This window comes from Stegodyphus dumicola, chromosome 1, assembly GCF_044657685.1.
Source record: "Stegodyphus dumicola isolate Sdum_Otavi_A_Nest chromosome 1, ASM4465768v1".
In the NCBI taxonomy this organism is placed as follows: Eukaryota; Metazoa; Arthropoda; class Arachnida; order Araneae; family Eresidae; genus Stegodyphus; species Stegodyphus dumicola.
In genome coordinates, this window is record NC_140768.1 from 197749490 (window position 1) to 197766969 (window position 17480).

The 17480-nt window shown below is 32.2% G+C and overlaps 1 protein-coding gene across 1 annotated transcript in view; it reads left to right on the forward strand.

The window, feature by feature from the left end:
- The first annotated feature begins 6437 nt into the window (after window positions 1–6437).
- Window positions 6438–17480, forward strand: part of LOC118199552 (astacin-like metalloprotease toxin 5) — a 48975-nt gene continuing 37932 nt past the window's right edge. Inside the window, exon 1 of the mRNA XM_085824589.1 lies at window positions 6438–6580. Within this exon, the coding sequence (XP_085680715.1) occupies window positions 6508–6580 (73 nt within the window). The 5' untranslated portion in view covers window positions 6438–6507. The remainder of the gene's footprint in view (window positions 6581–17480) is intronic.

A 17480-nucleotide genomic window follows, 5' to 3' on the forward strand; every position in this document is an offset into this window, starting at 1 on the left:
TTCTAATTCAATGAATTTTTGGTAAAAATATTTTATTGTGATTCTAGCGCAGTAAAAATTCTTGAGAATATAAATAACATATTTTTAACATGCGGAAACTTATAAATTACTTGTATGAAAATTTTTCCTGGCCTACTATATGCAACAAAACTATAAATTAAAAAATGTTGAACAGTAGTAAATGACAAAATAAATAAATAAATCACTAAATGACATTTAAAAGGAAAACATCAACTTCAATTACTCTGTTTTTTTTAAACAACACCTCAAGGCAAAATGAAAAAAACGAAGAGATTTTGAAATTAAATGTTTGGGCTAATTTTTGTCATTTGGGAGTCAAACCTTTTATCTCAAGGGGGCGTTAGACCCAAAGTTCTATTAGTCTCAAAACGGCATTTTGCGTCGTTTCATTTTCTGTGTTGATTCACTTTTCAAACTGTTGCCACCAAATATTATCGCTATGTATTATATTTAAAGAAAATAAATAATGAAGAATCTGCATGAATGTTTCTCACATTGTGAAAAAACAAAGGTAAATAGAGCCATCCAATTTTGAATAACGTAGTCCTCCAACCGAACATGGACACTTGGAAGCCTTAATTTTGAATTTCGAATCCGATTTATTATCTATTTCAAATTTTGTAAAATTTTATCGAATTTTTGGTTATCAAACTCAACGAATTCAAAGCAAGCAATGGCAACACTGTACAGAAAAAATATTTTTATCTCTAGCGCGCGAGGCTGTGTATCGGAAATTCTAAAGATATGCTGTTTTGCTGTTTTTAAATATTTTGTGATATTGCTGTTGAATTTAGTTTTATGTAATTTAAGTCCGAAGAACATGATAATAAATAGTTAACATACAAAACGTCCAAAAAAAAGGGGGGACCTTTTGGGTGTAATATAAAATCTGAAAGCTTTTTTTTTTTAAATTTTTATTTTTATTTTATATTTTTGTGTTTAAGTTTTCATAATGAGTTTAAAATACTTCTAAACATAGCTAAAGGGTTCGGATTTCATATAAAAAGTTAGACCTCGTAATTTTTACAAACTGACTGTCTTAATTAAAAAAAATGGCGTAGAATGAACATTTGCATCATTTAAAACGTTTTTGCAATTAGAAGTATGTCTAAAACCAACGGTTGTGAAAATAAAGGTCGAATAAGGAATTTTGTGGTCACGGTGTATAATGCAACCTCTCGTAGCGATCATCTTTTTAACACGATCATCTCTCAGACCTCCACAAAAGACCAAAACTGTCTTAAACCATGGTGATTGTGACAAAGAAAATTCGATATACGTACTTAAAACAAGCTGTTTAAATAGCAGTGCCGAATGGTAGGGTTGGGCGAACTGCTAAGATACTGTCATAAATGAACGCAATACAGAATATTCGCACCTAATTAATTAAAAAAAGACATAAATATTCTAGAAGTAACTGTACATTTTTCTTACTGGTTTTCTTGTGCACAAGGATTTGAAACAGAACTTCGAAAAAGTGAAATGCTAAAAACTGCGTCACTTATTCATGATATACTACTTGAGAATTTTTTTGCCATGAAAAGCTTGCAATAAATATTTTTCGCAAACACCAAGAGCTTCAGTTCTGCTAAGTAGGAAATTCACGTAACAAAAAAATTGTGTTTTTCTTCGCATGTTAATGATAATGATGATGATGATGATGATTTGTTGTCTCATTCGTGAAATTGAAATTTAACACTCTACAGATGACATGTAAGGGTTCCCCGCTTTATGAATGTACAGGTCTTATAGTGACCACCTGTTTAAGACCACTCTCTTTGAAAGTGACTAGTATTTATGAAAATACAAATAAACATCCTGAACGTGCTTTTGTAAGATGATCTTTTTCACAGAAGAGCAAATTCGTTAGGTACCACGATCACCTTAGAGAGATTACATTGTATTACGAAGTAAATGTATTTTTAATTTTTCGCAATTAGAAGCATTATTAAATAGTAAATTATATGTTCAAGTTATTGAAAACATCATTCTCAGTCTGCTAATCAGTAACACATTAATTAAACTTAAAAGATAAATTAAAGATCTTACGCTTTGCTGGACGCCAGCTCTCTAAGAAAGGGTGTATGTAAGAGCACTAAGTTAAAACTTCATGCGAGGTGTATGCGAGGGCAATAAGTTAAATTGACGTCAGTGTGACTCTTTCACGGCACGACTAGTGCCTGTTTGTTACATTAGGTATCTAATAAAGTCCTTCGTACTGTCTAAACCAGTTACATCCGGCGTCCACTCAACACGCGCACTGGCAAAATTTTATCAATACGGAAGAGTACGAAGCAGTTCAAAAAATATATTTTCCTGTGATAGATATGTGCCTATGAAATGCTTATTGCTTGTATAAATTGAAATATATATCCATGATATATGTAATATGCATAACACACTTCGATCTAAAGTTAATCCTGTGAATACTGACAAAATATCACAAGACGAAGTTGAGACATTCTACAGTAATATCAATGAATTAAACTCAACGAAAAGCACTTTCGTAATCCGCATGCAACTACAGGGAAATGTAAACTACGAAGATACGATGCTTCCAGCAAAAATTATTCCCGTTATCTTGTGTGCGATGAATGTGACGTTGCGTATCTCTGTTTTAAAATTTATCGTACTGTCAAACCAAGGTTGCTGTTTAGCCTAATTTTAAGCATTGCCTTTATCTAATACATCCTTAACACCTCTGCAATTCCAACGAAATGCTCTTCAGATTTTATATGGTCACAGTGGAAGCTTCAATAATAATGTTATTGAAGGTTTATTATCACGTTAAGAGATACTTTTAACGTGTTTAAGATGCGTTGATGGCGCTATGACTCATTCTTAGGGCCGTTCTGATGGCTAGTTCTATCATCACAAAAGGAGTAGTCATATGTTTCTCTCAGTGTAAACACAGCCACAGTGTCAATGACTACATCTAGATTCTTTTCGTTTTTTTTTCACACGATCATGTCTCCAGTTTTTATTTTGCTTCGTCACGATCTTTCATGTTATCTAAAACCAATATGCCGCATTCCAGGTCTATGAAATTGAAATAAAAAAATTACGGTGATTGGCAGTACTTCCTGTTAGCTGATATTCAGGTTCTTTATATATACAAACTGATAAATGGTCACTTAAAGAATTCTTATTTACAGACATTTTGAAGCCTGAATTGACAGCTCCTTGATTTGGGCAGAATGCTGATTTTACGTTTTTTAGAGTAGAGAAAACAGAAACGTCTATTTCCAGATATTCAAAAACATTTCACTTTTTAAAGTCTGAATTTCTGAAATGTAGGGTGCTTAATCTCGAAATATATTAAAATATTATTAAACTACTCGAAAAATATTAAATATTATGAAAATATCATAAAACTTAACATTCTTTTCAATGGTGTCTTCCTGTTTGCGCGATTCCTGTTTGCGCGGTTGTCAAAAAGTTCCTGTTTGCGCGAAATCATCAATCTTCATTACCACCCTTCCAAAGGGGTTCCATAATGGGGGGCCGACTGGGCGTTGGCCTCTTCCGAAATGTAGGAAAGCAAAATTTTTTTAGATTTTAAAAAAGAATTTTTAAAAGAAATAATCGAAAGATGTTTACGAAGTCTAAGTCTTTGTATATCTTTGCATAAATGAAGTACTGTATTTAAAAGGGAAGAGATGTTCATGCTCTGCGATGATTTTTGGCAATGAACTAAAAGATCGTTTCCTAAAGTAAAAACAGTTATTCTTCCGAAATTCTGCATAAAGGTGAATTACAATAAAATCTCAGAATATATATTCGTTGCGAAAAGAAAGGCAGATGAGAAGAAAATATACCTCGAATATCAAGGCAGCTTCTCAGAAAGCTCTGTCCTAGCCAAAAGAAGCTTTTTTGTCCTAGCTGTAAATTGTCAAAGTCATAATTCAGAAGTATAGCATCTGAATCTCGATTGAATGGACTTGCTTTACTTGCATTCATCGGAATATCAATTGTCAAAGGTAAATTTGTTAGCTTCAAAGATTTAATTCAGAAATTCCAGAAGCATAGCGCACGATTCAGCAGTGATTGTATATATTTATCATACTAATTTAAAATAATTAATTATGTGTATATACTTGTTAGTAATTATTGACAGTAAATATAAATAGTTAAAGAGTATATTTTAAATAATTTATTTTTATATACACATCTGTATTTGTATATAATGAAATTGCTAATTATTAATGCTCTTTTTCTAAATCTCCTATTCATCTAGCTTCTTTTTTAAGAGAAACTGTAATTTGTGAGTCACTTTCAATTCCAACTGTAAATGCGATTCGCAATTTAATTTATTCATATGGTGGCAATGTTAAAAACTTCGGAAACACTGGTTCAACAGTTGTGACTGAAGAGTAAGTACAATCAGCTTCTTTAAGGCAAATAGCAAACGACTTTAGTTTACTCTGACGATGGATATTTAAAAAGTGGAGAATTCAGTATTCGTCAAATATTGCGATATTCTGATAATCCCTTAAAATTCGTGCTTTCGAAATCTCTGATAATCCCTTGAAATGCACGCTACGATTAAAAAATTTAATAAATTTGATTACTGTGTGACGTTATTAGGTTTAATCAATGCAGCAAATGTGAAAAATATGCAGTGCCCTCCCCGAGTCTCGAACCCTGGACCTCTCGAATACACATCCGAGTATGCTTCCAATTAATCACGAAGGCATGCGGAAAGGAGGCAGAAAATACCTTATAACTGTAATTATCAATTTAATAACAGAGAAAATTCAACTTTCCTTCACACTTTTCCAGGCTTAGGACTGTTAGTAAAAATACTGGCGTGTTTAAAAGTTGTGTGATAGTCACTTTCCATTTTTTTTTTTTTTTTTTTTTTTTTTTTTTAAATTATTATTAAGTTATTTTTAGAAAATTTTCATATGTTTTAATCGAATTTTTGTAGATAAGAAAGAGATAATAAGCACTTTCTTATATTTTATGATGAGTAAAATTCTTGCATAATACGTTGGATTCCTTCCTCTTTTTTTGACTACACTTGTTTTCCTTTTTTTCCCTTCTAAATTTGCATAACGACGAGCTATAAAATAATCACTTTCTTTAGCTTCGTTTTTCAAAAATTTTATCAGTTCTAGAGCTTTAGGATGGATTTTCCTAATAACAGAATTTACTTTATGATGCCATTCTTCAACAATATTATTTGTCCTGTGCAATTTTTTAATGCAATTCCACATTTGTATAGTTACGACGTCATTTTCAAGCCATTGTTCAACAAAGTAATCATAAAATGCCTCTAATCTTGCATTACGAGGTGAACTTTCTTGTATGCACAGCCAACCATCATCGACACATTCCGCGGGTATGTATGCAAGGGACACGCACATTCTGAGATGAGTTCTAATTTCGTCATTATGCCTATATTCGTTAACAAGTCCCAAGTCTTGAATCTTTCTCCACAGACACTGATTTAAGTGGAAATTGCAACCTCTTATATTTAAGGAAGGAAAAATATTTTTTAGCGAAATTATAACTGCAATTTCAAAATCCATCACAATTTCTTTAGGATATCAATCAGAAATATGTTTTTTAATTAAACGAAATAATCTCTCATAAGTCTGCTTCCGCTTATCAGGAAGTAAGCAAAACAACACAGGAACAGAATTAATCTCATTAGAGGTATTTCCAATATCAACATAGATAGTATAAATTTGAGAGAAAAGCTTTTTATGCAAATGAAATAAACTACATTTTCCTTATTTCTATTCCCAATTCGATATTGATAACCTTTGTAAAGGGCTAAAGGCTTTTTCCTTTTAGTTTCAATAATCTCTAAAACATCCATACTGATTTAGATACGAAAAACAGCAGCTAATACTAAAGATTTTAAAGTGGAATGAAACTAAAGATTTCGAGAGGAGCCTAAACTAAAACACGTCTTCAGTCTATAACAGTGTCAAGACGATGACTAATTTATTCACAAAGGAACTGCCCAACTCTTCTTAATGACTCATCCTGACATCCCCTGAGGAACTTTGGGTGGAGGACTGTACTCCCCGATTTCGCGCAAACAGGAAGATTTTTTAAAAACGCGCAAACAGGAATCGCGGAAACAGACCTAAATCATTTTCAATGGCTTATTATATTACACTGGGAAGCAATTTATTGTCCTAATTTAGAAGATAAAGGAAAGAGTTACACCATGTGGATTTCGGCTTTTTTATAGGATAAGCGGAGTCTATTATACTTGTATTTTTGATAGATAGATATAAATGCTTTGAATGAAAGAAATGAGAGAATAGAGTTGTACGAAGACGAATAATTGTATTTCGTAAAACAGCTGCAGCCACAGAATAAATGTTTTTCTGACACAAGATGAATATATGACAAATTGATAAAATTTAATTTCTATATCAGTAACTGATAACAACTGGAAAGTTCTAAGAGAAAATGCACATCTGCGGATACAGTTGCTTTACCTTGTGCTTGAAAACAACAGACTAGATGTCCACAAGTAAGAAAATGGTTTGGATTTTGTGCTTCATTACCCTGACTTTCACGTCTCCTTCTCTAGGAGGTAATTATTATTATTATCTTTATTCTTCAGAGTGCAGACATTTCTCTTTTCCCCACTTATTAGTATAATTTCTTATTCTCTCTTGGAAGTCTCTATTTCAGATTCTGTTTCTTGGTGAATTTATAACATTACCTTGCATGGTTTAACCTGCATCACTACAAATTAAGATAGATTAATGTTTTGCATTGAAGAATGACATATTTTACATCAGAAAAGGAGAAAATGATAAAGCTTTCATCGCTAATTATTGTCGATCTCTTGACCATTATTTTAATTTTAGCTTTGCTAATATTATTGAAAATACTTTTTCCTTTTCTGATTCATACTTTCTGAAATATGCTGGGAGTCTTTATGAATAATTAAACTTCCTGTTATCAATTTTCATAGCTTTTCATAGCTTTACTTCTGATGTTGTGAGAAAGATGGGATTAAATCTGCTCCTTTTTTTGTTTATTATTATTTCATCTGTTTAAAAGATGGAATTTTAGTAAAACGGCGCAGAATAATTTTATTGCTTGAGAAAGAGGGACCTGTATCCGTTTTGGGGAAATACGTGGAACATTTCTTTAAAATTAACGTTGAGTAAGGCTGAATTTCACCTTAATGCTGACTTAAGTTGGTTACATTTTGTATTTATCTTATTTTCCAAAGTATTTAAAATTTTTTAATTATAATAAATTGAATTGATGAAGTGTTAAATTTGTACTCTGAGATATACCTCCCCCCAACGATAAAAGAACTCAGGGATGAAAGCTAAAAGTTAAAAGAAATTTTTTAATCAAAATATGACTATTTGGAAACTTGAAAAATTTTAACTCTACAACTCCAAACATCATAGACAACAATATTTATATAAATACAATCAGCTTCCGGCTAATCGTTTAAAACCCTAGTAAGTTATTTTGAATTCATTCAAATATTAATTAATAAAATAACTAACGTTGTCTTAAAAAGGCGAATTAAAATAAATTAGCTTATTTGGATAGGTGCCGTTTAAGTGGTACTCATAATAGTCAATAGAATTTTCCTAATAACAGCTTTGACGTTCAATTTTGACGGATATATTCGCATTTAGTGCTTTGGAAATAGTATATCTCCAGCAAAATCTCTGAGGGTGAACACTGTAGTTCAAATACCTCAATAAAATTTTACCTATAATAATAGTGAACAGTAGCATTGAGAAATGCGTTGGTCTTTTAAGTGATGAATGTATTTTGCGTATCTGCTGGATACGTTTGTTTAGGTCTTTCTCTCGTAAAGTAAAGGATACCGTCGTGGATGATTTCCAAATAGAAAATGGCTTGTATTTGGTATGAAAATGTTGTAATCTAGTAATTTATAAAGCGAATAAGAAAGTAACGTTTACAAGTTCATGTTTTTCATTAGTGGTTAAGGTTGGGTAAATCGCATTTCTATAACCTTAATTTTCCCAATCGTTTTAAATTCGCAATATCCGGAAGGCATATCGTGGGCCACATTCAGGTTGCAAATTTATTTATTTCAGCCCGCTTATTATCTTATACTAGAAAAGGTGAAAAGAAAAAATTGTGTATGCCGTGGACGCAGTCAGTGTATCAGTGTTCACGTTTACAGAGTGTTAAGTGTTGCCATACTTTTTTTATTCGTTATACTATTTATATCTGCGATCTAAAATTGATGAAAATATCCTGAGAATGATATCGTCGCCTGCAAAAATTGTTACTGCTTGGAGTTATATAAAAGGTTCCAAATTTTGATTAATTTGTTTCTCTTCTGGCATGTTTATTCACAAAGTTTATACATGACATTAGCATCTTAGTTAATATGATTTAGAAAAGCAGAAAAAAAAAAAGAGGGAAGAGGGAAAAAAGTGTGTGTAGCGTGACTGACTCGGATTATGTCTTTACGTTTACAAGTCATATTTTCGAAAATGAGAGTAATCAAAAACGGTCTGAGAGAGATCATTGAGCAGTCAAAAAAATATCAGTTCTTTCCATACATTCGACGAGGTAACGTCATTATTAACGCATTAAAAAAATTATTCGAGCCTGATCACTGGGGATTCAAGACAAAAGTTGAACTCTGGAACAGGACACAGCTACACTGCGAAAAAAAAAGGGGGGGATAGTTCTATATCTTTCGTTCTGGTGGGCCGATTGACGAAATTCAACTTGCATTTTTCATAAGCGCGACTTCGGATATGTATTAGATTTATATATAGCATCGTTCTAATATAGGTATTTTGACACAAAATCGGACTTTTTCTGAAATGCTCTCAAAATTTTAGTTCCTCAATGTTAATTGAGTTTGGTATATATTTATTAATCTCTCTTTTTTTATTAAACTTATTTGATTCTTCCTTTCACATTTCGAAATTTAGGTACATTCCAAGTAAAATTCAATAATTTTTTTTATTTATTTTTAAAATTTGTATTTTAAAATAATTTTTATACATTTTTCAAAAAAAAATTTTAATCATAATCTAAATAAAAATTTTACCATCATCTTAAAGTAGATGTATTTCTAAGCATACCTGTAAAAATTACAGTTTTTTATTCAAAATTTCCGAAGATATACGTGAATTTATATATTGGCCCGTTTTAAAATTTGGCATATTTATTGAAAGCGATAAAACATCAAATGTGGTTTAGACCTTTTGCTAAAATTATTTGGAAGTAGAACAGATGTGGTGGCTTTTTTCCGCTCCAGCATAATGGAAGGGAAAGGAAAATTAGTTGCCACATTCGCCAAATGAATTATTCTTGGCGCAAACTGAAAAAATTACGCAAGATAAATTTTTGTACTTCTTCGTAAATTTCGCACCAGATTTTACAAAATTTAATATCTAGACATAATTTGAATCGTAGAATCGAAATATGGAAAAAAATGGTATGTTATTTCAGAAAAAGTCCGATTTTGTGTCAAAATACCTATGTTAGAACAATGCTATATATAAATATAATATATATCCCAAGTCGTGCTTTCGAGACATGAAAAACGCAATTTGAATTTTGTCAATGGGCCCAGTAGAACGGGAAATATAGAACTGTCTTCCCCCCCCACACACACACACACAGTGTATGTTGGTTGGTCATTTTAATATAAAGCGTTACTCGATTCGTTAGAGAATCTGAGGCTTACTAGTTCTTATTAACTAGGTTTAGTAACAACTAGTGACTTCAACGTGATTTTTCTTTCAAGGGAATAATGAAAAAAAGAGAGAGAATGAATGAATGAATGAATGAAGAGAAAAGGAAGAAAGTAGCAGTGTTATGAAAAAATTGTGTTATTTAAAATCACAAATAATGTGTAATCAATTACAAAAATTTTTACAAAAGTTTGCATATCGTAGGAGTTTAATTTTACGTGTTCTTTTTTTTTTTTTTTTTTTTTTTTTTTTTTTTTTTTTAATTGTTTTTATTGATCACTCACTTAAGTATTTCAGTGAGGAATTTCATTCAAATTCACATAGTGCTTTTCGAGATACTATACAGTTTTTTGACAATAAACTAATAAGATTTATACCTGATACTGAATTTTAAAAAGAATTGTAAAAAAAGACATACAGCTCTGGCTCCATGATTGCAAGTATTCTGATTGCGTGACCCTTAAGGAATTTTAATAGGCCATCGTTGGTTTAAATGACAACTCGGTATGGAAGGTACCAATGTACACTGCTCAAAAAAAAAAAAAAAAAAAAAAAAAAAAAAGAGGGGACAGTTCTATATTTCCCGTTCTACTGGGCTGATTCATGAAATTCAAATTGCGTTCTTCATGTCTCGAAAGCGCGACTTAGGATATGTATTAGATTTATATATTGCACTATTTTAACATAGGTATTTTGACACAAAATCGGACATTTTCTGAAATAACATACCAATTTTTTTACATATTTCGATTCTTATTAATTATGTCTAAATATTATTATTTTGTAAAATTTGGTGCGAAATTTACGGAGAAATTCAACAATTTATGTTGGCGCTTTTTATTCAGTTTGCGCCAAAATTAGTTCACTTGGCGAACTTCTTAATATGTGGCAACCTATTTTCATTTCCATTTTTACATAGTGCGTGAGAGGAAAAAAAGACTCAATCGTTCCTTCTTTCAAATAGGAAAAAAAAGGCTCAATCGTTCCTTCTTTCAAATAATGTTCTTTATACTATATTTTTAATTATAACTGTTATTAATTTTAAGCAATTTTTTATTGTTTATTTATTTTTTTTTCAAATACTTTTGTTTATACTATATTTTTAGTCATAGTTACTATTTTAGGTAATTTTTTAATTTTTAGACTTTTATTTTAATTGTTAGTGTTGCATTGCCTCTTCGGATAATTATTTTAAAATTTTCTATTTATTCATTCGAACCGAGCATTTTAAATATATTTATTAATATAAATTTTCCAGAATTTGATTTTATTTATTTGAATTGCGTTTCTTTCGGAAGAATACTTTGTAACTCAGGCTACGATGTATTTGAAAACTGCGTATATTAAAAGAGAAAATACAGTAAAGCACACTTAACACGCCTTACAATGTTCCGTTCAGAAAAGATATACAAATAAGAAAGATGTATAACCGACATTTTAACTTAGGATTACTTGCATACACTGCTTTAAACAGTTTTTCTTCAGGCATTCTGCTTTATTCTTACTCTTTTTCTTCAGGCATTCTGGAAGTATATTAAAAAGCATCCAACTTTTCGAAACATCTTGTATTTCTGACAATCATTTTAAATAAAGTTAGCGCCTTCCATTTCACAAAAGCTCACAAACAGCCTAGCGGTAAAGTCGCTGAATACTGGTAGTTCACGCCGGGGTTCGAATCCCGGTAAACGGGCTGGTTGCATGGGCGTTTTCATGGATTTTCTCATGTGTAACGTGTATGCCAGCTGTTTTCCCTTAGAAAGTTCATCACGAAGGCATCCTTCCTTTTAGGCAGATAGCCCTGCTTTGCCGTAACTTAATAATCCAATTCAATCCATTTCATCAGTATTTAAGTCACAGCCTTTATTAATCTTTAGAGGTTAGCATTTTGAAGGTATGAGATGAAAGGAAAGGCTGGTTTCATCAAGAGGTTTTGGTTTATTTAATTATGACAAAGCACACTAGGGCTATCTGCCTAAGGGTAGGGATGCCTTCGGGAGGACTTTCTAAGGGAAACTGGTTCGTATACACGTTACACATGGGGAAAACCACCAAAACGCCTATGCAGCCAGCCCGAACCTCGGACCGAAATACCAGTCTAAAACCGAACCATATAGTCTAAAACCAGTCGCTCTTCACTTTAATCTGCAATGATATCATTTTTGCATTTTCTGTTAACACAAGCTGAATTGATGGTATTTGCTGGTGTACACGTCCAAGTGTTTTCTCTTTGAACACCTAAATTCTTTAAAGTATCCTGAAAGTATATTCAAAAGCGTCCAACTTTTTTAAACATCTTGGTATGTCTGACAGCCAAATTTCCCCTCAAATGTTTGCTTACTTTTTTCCCTAATTTTCTTCTTTCCTTCTACAGTTATTTTCAGTGCTCACACAAGGAAATTAAGATTTTTCGATTGTTAGACTTCCATAAATTTGGCATTCTTGTCAATTTTTTTAAAATATGAATTACATCAACTGCGTTTCAGCTGAAGACAGCTTTTCATTTTCTAGACATTTTAACTATAAACAAAGTATAGAGCAAAGTCCAAAGGATAAATATTTTAATTAAAAGATTTTTAGCTAAATGACAAAGAAATAAAACAGTTCAGCAGTGTTTATTCTGTACCACCGAGTGACCCGATTCTTATATCGGCTGAAACAATCTAAATCATATTAAAGATCATGTTTTTTATACAATCTATAACGCGAGAGAAAAATTAGCTTCTTTAAACATTCTTTCTAAGAGGATTAATATAAAAATTTATATATATATATATTTAAAGCTGGGCCTTGAACCAAACTGTCAAACTTTTAAAATTTAATTTACATGCTGGTTGTAATTAAAGTTCCACTTTGAAATGGTCATAAAAGGAAAACTACCGGACCAAATGTTATCAAACTTGGGAATCGTATAAAGAAGGTTATGGGAATTTATTTTCCTCGGGGAAGAAAAAAAAAAAAAAAAAGAGTTCAAATACTCACCTTCGGGGTGAAAACGGAACTGTAAGCAATATTGTTAAATGAAATAAGACATGAAAACATCGGTTTAAAATGTGTTTAATCGTTTTCGAAACGTGTTACAAAGCATGTTCAATGTAGCGTCCAGCATTTTCCGAAAGCAAGTTAAAACATGTTACGGCATTCTCAACAGCAGCTCTTAGCATATCAGGAGGAATGTTACGGACATGTCGGTGTATCACATTTTTCATTTCTGCCAAATTGTTTAGATTTTAACCATAAACAGTGCTTTTGAGATAATCCCATAGCCAAAAGTCACAGAGGTTGAGGTCTGATGGGAAGTGGGGGAAGTGTCGGCCTATAAGTCGTTCATACGTGAAATGTTGCCTAAGTAACTGTGCGACACATGTGAGGTGAGGCCCAGCCTTGCATAAAAATCCTAGTATCTAAAATGCCACGTTCCTGCAGTTCATGTATCACGAAACATTTTAACATTGACCCTACACGAGCTGCAATCACAGTGATCCAGCTGTCGACGTCTCTTCAGAGAAAAATGGTTCAGTTATGAAACTAGCTGTCATTCCACACCAGAAGGCGTGGAATGACTGCTATGCAATCGAATGCAGTAGGAGAATGCAATGGAACTAGGTAGATAACATGAGGGATTTCTTTGGCCTAAATTGATTAAAAGCTTTTTGAATCAGTATCTTCATGTTTTAAGGCCGAATTCAGGCTTCAAATATTACAAATCAGCGATCTGTAAGAAAACGATTTCGAGATGGTACGCACTTGTGCGAGTGATTTGCGACATTTTCTAATCGCTAATTCGTGGTTTTCAAGGACGAATTTCTCCCTTACACGGATGGCGCACTCGACTTTTATCGAATTCAACGCCTTTAAATGGTAATTCGCTTACTTCAAAGTTTCTTAAGGGTATACAACATATTAAACCCGTGTAACAAAAGGTTAAGTTAGATTCCAACTCATATTTCGTTTAACAATATTGCATACAGCGCCATTTCTCCTCTGGTAGTGAGGTTTCGAACTTTCTCTTTTTCGGGGAAAATAAATTTCCATGACCTCCTTTACACGGTTACCAAGTTTGATAACATTTGATCCAGCAGTTTTCCTTTTATGACCGTTTCAAAGTGGAACTTTTATTATAACCACCCTGTATATTATTAAATTTTAATTTGAAGCTATGCGTTATATGTATACCATGCGTAAGATTTTCGCTTTTATGGAAAAAAATAAAAAATCGAAGCAAATATACTTAGGATAATGGACCAGAACTGACACAATTTCCCCTCTGTACGAAAATAAAATATTGAAACTTCGACCTTGAATTTATTGGATTATAGAAATACTCAATTTGACTTATCTTCTAAGTCCTAGTTCCGACAACAATTCCGTCAAAAATTCCGAATTACTGAAGCTGAAGCAAAAGCTTTAGTATATATTCAGTGTATATTAATAAAGTAATCAAAGTGTAATAAAAATAAATTATAGAATTTACGCTGATGCAACTTTTTGTCTGGCTGCACAACATGTAATGGATGAGAAGGCTTGCAGAGATCTGTTTTTGACATGCCTCTAAAAGTAGATGGCCCACCAGCGGCAGAGCGGTAAAGACGATGAACACTGGTAGTTCGGTCCGAGGTTCGAATCCCTCGAACGGCCTGGCTGCATCGGCGTTTTCGTGGTTTTCCCCGTGTGCAACGTGTATACGAGCCAGTTTCCCTTAGAAAGTCCTCCACGAAGGCATGCCTCCCTTTAGGCAGATAGCCATCGTGTCCTTTGCCGTAATTTAATAATCCAGTCCAATCCAATCCTAAAAGTAGATGTCGTACTACTTTTTTCTCTTCAATGTCAAAAAACTTTCCTTTGAGAGGCAACTTTAGTTTTTGGAAAAGAAAAAAAATCACAAGAAGACAAACTTGTAGAACATGCAGGACGATTGAGTACACATACTTATTTTCGGAACACAAGCGGTTCTCCGATTAATTATTGAATAATAAAAAGATTCACTGTCATGCGATACAAAACATTTAGAATACGTTTTCTGACTGAATAACGTAAGTCATCTGCTTAATTCACAGCCATTTACAAGTCAACTACTCGGGTAATTGCACAATCGTTTTGATCCTGAGCTTGTAAAACAAACCTAATATCACTGGATTTAAACACTTCTTTATTATTGCAAAAGAAATTGAATATTCATTTGCACTACGGCTTGGTAGTTTACTAACGAGTTAACAAAACTTAAATTCTGCTTTTTGTGCCGAAGAATACAACAATATCTTAAATGTTTACAAATAAAATATTAAATTGGAGATTTAATTGGAGCCTCACCAGTTGCTTAGCATTTGGGAGATTGTTAAATACTAATTGTTTGTTGCGAAGTCTAACCCAGGCTGCATGGCTGGTTTCTCTTCATCTAGGTTCTCTTTACAATGGTTCTCTATGAAAGCATCTTAACCAAATAGCTCCCAAGTTCTTTCTATGTTCAAATAACCAAAGCGCGATTTCCAAGTGAAGTTACTAGCAAAACCCGAATATTCATTAAAAATCATGTAGCTTGCCAATCGCGAGTAACATGAAAGATATGGCGCCAATAATTGCTGTTACGGTACACTGCTTCTAAACTTAGATGGTCATTCCTTAATTAAATATAATTGATTTGTAACTTCTACTAGAGCTCACGGTAAGAATTGAAATGCAAATGAATATTATCGTGTGTGATCTTGATAAATATAAAATTATAAGTATTTGCATAATAAAATATTTGCATTCAGACAGAAAGTTTTTTGAAATATTTGCAATTACTTTATAAGAAGGATTTATTAATAACCGTAATAATTACTTATTATATTATAATATATATATTATAATATAATAAGTAATTATTACGGTTATTAATAAATCCTTCTTATAATGTAATTATATATATTATATATAATATATATGTATATATATTTATTATATATAATCATCAGTAATATAATAAGTAATAATTACTTATTATATTACTGATGATTAGAATTCAGCTCTTGACAATTACATTCTAAATTAGAATTTTAAGGATATAATGGATTGGATTGGATTATCTAATTATGGCAAAGCACACCTGGACTATCTGCCTAAAGGGAGGAATGCCTTCGTGGAGGACTTTCGAAGGAAAACTGGCTCGTATGTACGTTACACATGGGGAAAACCACGAAAACACCCATGCAGCCAGCCCGTTCGCGGGATTCGAAACTCGGACCGAACTACCAGTGTTCAGTGTCTTTATCGTTTGGCCGATGGTGGGCTTAAGGATATAATGAAAATACGCTACGTATAAAAATACATTTTAGAATAAAAAATTAGTTGATTTTTTATGTTTAACTTCTTAAATTCATTTAATAAACATTGTACCCTCGTTATTAATTGAATTCAGAATGTTGCATGCCGTTTATATAATTATTCTTACTTCTCCACAGAACCTGCTGACTTATTCAGCCATTAAGTAGCTGCAGATCATCTCTACATAACCACTGAACTTCCATTATTTCGGTCTCTAGAGGGTTGTACGTTTATATCATAATTTGACTTTTCTAAAAATGATTATTCTAAATCTTATGTTTCTATAAAAATATACTGTGCTTTAAAAATATGGATGATAGTATCAGCCGCTCTTTCAGCCACTTCATAAGCAACAGCTTGATTAGAAATGAATTATGCAGTTACTGTCATAAAATATTTTGATAAAATTCAAATAAACGTCAAACGAAAGTTATCAGTTTTAGACAATTCGATTTAAACGAAGTTAAAGTAAAGTAGCAGACGATAAAACCCCGAAGAAAAAAATGTACTCTTAAAAATATTTTTTTTAAAAAAAGAAGAAAGAGAGAAATTTAAAAAAATAGTTAAAAATTTGAATATCATCTATAATTTAAAAAAATAGCTTTTCTTATAGTATTAATAAATATTTATTACGCATGATTGAGGGAAAAAATTTCATATAATTAATTCTCCGTAAAATTTTATTTGAAATTTAAGGTTAAAAATAGCTGTGGCAATTTACTGTGTAGGGTTTATATTTATTTTAACTAACATTTATTTTAAGTTTAAGCTATCTTTCCTGTCAAGCCTTTACTTTTCCCTAGAATTGCCAATGCGAGAGTATGTAAATTGTAGTAGAACCCGCAGTATATTCAAATTTTAGCAGAAGTAAGTTGAGTTTAAATAGAAGGGAAACGAGATTGTATGTGTGCTTCTTGAATCGCTAACGTGAAGGTTGCTAGGTAGAAATTTCAGAACCGCGCGTTTCGGCCTGTGTGCCTATCTCGGCAGTTCATTGAATCTTTCAACTGCTTAATGAGCTTGCTGAATCTCAGCTGTATTTTAGAACGCGGTTAAGTTAGTTACGATTTTAGAGCCTCGTAGGTAGTGATCTAGTTGTTTATTCATCTTGTCATTAATTTTTAATTCCACAGTTCTGTTTTTGTTGAACCGCCGTGTCGGCGTAGTTTGTGAGCGTCAAGTGAACGCAGCTGTTATTTCTAAAGTGGAATAAAAAGGGATTTAAACCCTTCTTACGAGTTTGTGTAATTTACAGTTCATAGCAGTCACTACCACAATTGCTGACAAGTTGGGGCCACGCAACACTACAACTGTAACAAAAATCCATAAGCCAGATTTGGCGTTATTATCGCTCAAAAAAAAAGATGTCAAATTTCAAAACGCGAAAACATATAAATTCGTGTATATCTTCGAAACTTTTGAATAAAAAAGTCTAATGTTTTACAGGTATGCTTAGAAATGCACCTACTTTAA